Source organism: Notolepis coatsorum, assembly GCF_963971535.1.
Source record: "Notolepis coatsorum genome assembly, chromosome: 2".
Classification (NCBI taxonomy): Eukaryota; Metazoa; Chordata; class Actinopteri; order Aulopiformes; family Paralepididae; genus Notolepis; species Notolepis coatsorum.
The window spans coordinates 232657046-232660962 of NC_140166.1; the positions used below are offsets into that span (position 1 = coordinate 232657046).

Genomic DNA, 3917 nt, shown 5'->3' on the forward strand with positions numbered 1-3917 from the left:
TTGCTGTCCTGGCTGTGACTTGCTGCTAGGTGGACATTGCCTTGTTGATGTCATCGAGCTCAGGTCTGAGCAGAATGTTGCTGAGAGATAAGATATAAGAGGCAATATGGGGATAATACAGTAATCATTAACATGACAACAAGGCTGCTAGTCTGACACTGACACACATCACCTACCATCACTGTTCAAAGACCTTCCCTTACCTACTCTTACTAGTTACACTGCTGGCCAGTATGACTTACTACCTGTATGTATACATCTTACATCTGGTCAGCACAATTACTCAGCAGTACTCATTTATATATTTTATATCCAGTTTAATCACTTGTACATTTTATATTACTATTGCACTTTACTGTGACATTTGCACTCTGGTTGGATGCCAAACCTATTTTACGTTGTACTGTACTTGTACTGTATGATCAAATCTAATCTAATCAAATGTATTGTTTTACACACATACAATGATACAAGACGCTGTTTGCTTGTGATATAAATTCACAAAAGAAAAAACAATCATCATCGGCACACTGATTATCATTTAAATGGACTGGCAAACAAAGCGTGGAGGAATCGTGAACTTTGCCCCCCAGCTTTTTGAAGGAGAGCCGTGAAAACACACACGTGTGGCTGTTTTGTTACTATGGCAACGACGCCGCGCGACGCAGAGGCCAGGGCTGGCTCTGACCAATTGGCTGCCCTAGGCAGGATTGTATCTGTTGCCCCCTTGCATCACAGTTTGTTCTGTTCCACACGGTAAAGGGAGAGAAGAAGTAGTTTGTTTGGAGAATTTCTCACTCACCGTCCAAATGAATGAACCATTGTAAAACACTAATTTTCCATGGGATTGTTATAAATGTTGGACCTGTACTATAGATAAGACTTCAGTATTTCGAAATAACTAGTAGTATTAGTAAAAAAAAAATATATATATATATATATATTTTTGCCCCCTCTGGCTGGTGGCGCCCTTAGCATTTGCCTATACTGCCTATACCTATGACCGGCCCTGGGTCGGGCGCGTCTATAACGCGTCATCCTCCCTGCGCCGGGGAACAAGATGGCGGTGAAGTTTGTGTTGCTGTTGTGAAGAGCAGGTAACGTTGTGGGGAAAACCTGATTGTTTTATTATTAGCTGACGTTTTTAATTTAACCACGTTTCTTATTTGATTTAGAAGTTCGATAGCAATTAGTTAAGTTAGTTTACCAGCCAGGGCTATAGTCTACCCATACAACTGTGTATGATAGCATGTACAATAATGCTGTATATACCATTATATATATATATATATTGATCTATATATCCATATCTGTCTGAATATACCTGCATATAATCCTTCTATATACCTACTTATACACTTGCATATAACCCTTATAACTTTATGATAGCATATTGTACAATAATGCTGTATTATACTGTATATATTTACCGTATACACATCTGTCTGTACATACCTGCATATAATCCATTTAACATATCTGTAGATACTATATATCTGTATATATCCCTTACCTACTCTTACAAGTTACGTTGCTGGCCAGTATGACTTACTGCCGTCTTTATACCTGTATCACTGTACATATTATTACTAAAATGTACATACATCTGATTAGCACTATTACTCAGTAGTACTAATTTATATATAGTTTAATCACATGTACATTGTATATTACTATTGCACTTTACTGTTACATTTGCACTCTGGTTGGACGCCAAACCTCAATTCAATACATTTGAATTGAATCTAATCTAGATTGTTTAGGAAATAAATCACAATGAAGTCTGACGTGGAGGAGTTGATGCCGAGGCTGCTGCCTGTGCAGACTGGAGACAAGACACAAGACCTGGACCTCAGCGGTCCGCCTAGAAACCCCCAGGAGTATCTCCGACAAGTCCAGTAAGTAGATCACTGGGTCAGGATACACAGGATCAATCAGAGAGGAGGGGAGGGGAGGAGAGGAGAGGAGAGGAGAGGAGAGGAGAGGAGAGGAGAGGAGAGGAGAGGAGAGGAGAGGAGAGGAGAGAGGGGGAGAGGAGGGGGAGGAGAGGAGAGGAGAGGAGAGGAGGAGAGGGGAGGAGGAGAGGGGAGGAGAGGAGATGATGAGAGGAGATGAGAGGAGAGGAGAGGAGAGGAGAGGAGAGGAGGGGAGAGGACAGGAGAGGACAGGAGGGCAGAGGAGAGCAGTGGCGAGGAGATGACGGGAGAGGAGAGGACAGAAGAGGAGAGGACAAGAGGAAAGGAAATGAGAGGACAGGAGAGGACAGGAGAGGAGAGAAGAGGAGAGGACAGAAGAGGAAAGGAAAGGAGAGGACAGGAGAGGAGAGAAGAGGAAAGGAAAGGAAAGGAAAGGAGAGGAAAGGAGAGGAGAGGATAAGATAAGAGAGGGGGAGAAGAGCGAAGAGAAGATGAAAGGCTGAGACCAGGAATGTGTTTCTATTCAAGGTTTCCTCCCTTCATTATGTCCTCCTCCTGTGTTGTCTTGAACGTGTTTAAATTTGTTTATTAGCAAAGGATCCCCATTAGCTGATGCCCAGATGTTAACTAGTCTTCCTGGGGTCCGAGACAACATTAAAACATTACAACACATACAGTACAATTAAAACATAATACAATTAAAACATAGCAAGACGTACCAACCCAGGAAACACAACAACATTAACACACAAACAAATGATATCTAAATATATACAAATATATAAAAATCTAAGGTAACATAACATATTGCATTACCCAACATTATCATTATTGGCTCACGTGTAAGATTTTAATTTATTTTTGAAACTTGCTACACCTCTTATGTCACATATGTCACTTGGAAGACAATTCCATGCCCTGATAGCCCTATATAAAACTGTTCTTTGCATACTGTTAGATTTGACCTGTGGTAGAATAATCTGCCCTCTACTTGCCCCTCTGGTCAAATAAATACATGTGCACATTTGATCTGCAAATGATTTCATCCGAGATATATTTATATTTAGGTTGTGATGACTTTCTGAAAACAAATGAATAAGTTGGCAGAAAGTCTTTTCTCTCTCAACACTCCGCCAACGTTCATGCATTTGAACAACACTAGTCCTATATGAGCGACCAAGGACGAGTCTTGCTGCCTTATTTTGTACCACTTGTTGTAACTAGGGATGTGACTTTCTAGCAAAAGTGCTATTCGAAAGCATCCGCGGAGCTAATGATGCTAATGATGGAGCATCGCCGTCGGTTGTGTGATAGTATATTGAAATTCTTTATTTGGAATTACCCCTTGAGATGAACCATCTCGTTTTCAAGGAGGTCCACAGCTTACAAAATACATAAATTACATATCTGTATTAAACATAACAAAACAAAAAGAAACAAACAAAAACCAAACACAAAACAAGATCAAATTAATAATAAACCGGTTCAAACAACATCAAACAAGAGGAACATAAGACAACCAAACAACAAAACACAGAGCACATATTCAAGTGATTGCTTCAAAGATCTGTTCTACTATTATTGGTGGAAACATGAACAAGTAATCTCAAGGTAAAGGGCTCGAGGTAAACAGTAAAGGGCTAACCTTCTGTATTGTCACAGTAAAAGGGTTAACCGGCTGTCGTGTGGCAGTGAAAGGTTTAAGATGGAATATTCTAATATTAGACCCCCCCCCCCCCAACCACAACAAAATTAAATTAATTCATTTTTTTTATAAAAAATATATAGTTATTTTCTGTGTCAGTTTAAATTCAGTTAAAATGTTCAGTTTCAGTTAAATTCAGTTCTTATTTTTAATAGAATGGATCATTAAAATCAAAGGGTATTGCACATACACAGTAGCATGTGCATCTTTTAGATCAATTAGGCTATCTCTAAATATGAAAAGGAATGAAATAAGAATGGTTTGCTTAAAAAAAAAAAAACTTTTTCCCCCGATTT

At 39.4% G+C, this 3917-nt stretch overlaps 1 protein-coding gene across 3 annotated transcripts in view; it reads left to right on the top strand.

Annotated features, from left to right (window-relative positions):
- The first annotated feature begins 1047 nt into the window (after nucleotides 1-1047).
- gemin2 (gem (nuclear organelle) associated protein 2) overlaps nucleotides 1048-3917 on the top strand; it is a 30550-nt gene continuing 27680 nt past the window's right edge. For 2 of the 3 annotated variants that reach the window (XM_084337685.1, XM_084337687.1), the window contains exons 1-2: nucleotides 1048-1097; nucleotides 1755-1898. In XM_084337685.1, coding sequence (XP_084193811.1) covers nucleotides 1777-1898 — 122 coding nt within the window. In that variant the 5' untranslated portion in view covers nucleotides 1048-1097; nucleotides 1755-1776. The remainder of the gene's footprint in view (nucleotides 1098-1754; nucleotides 1899-3917) is intronic. The other variant, XM_084337686.1, reaches the window with a different exon arrangement.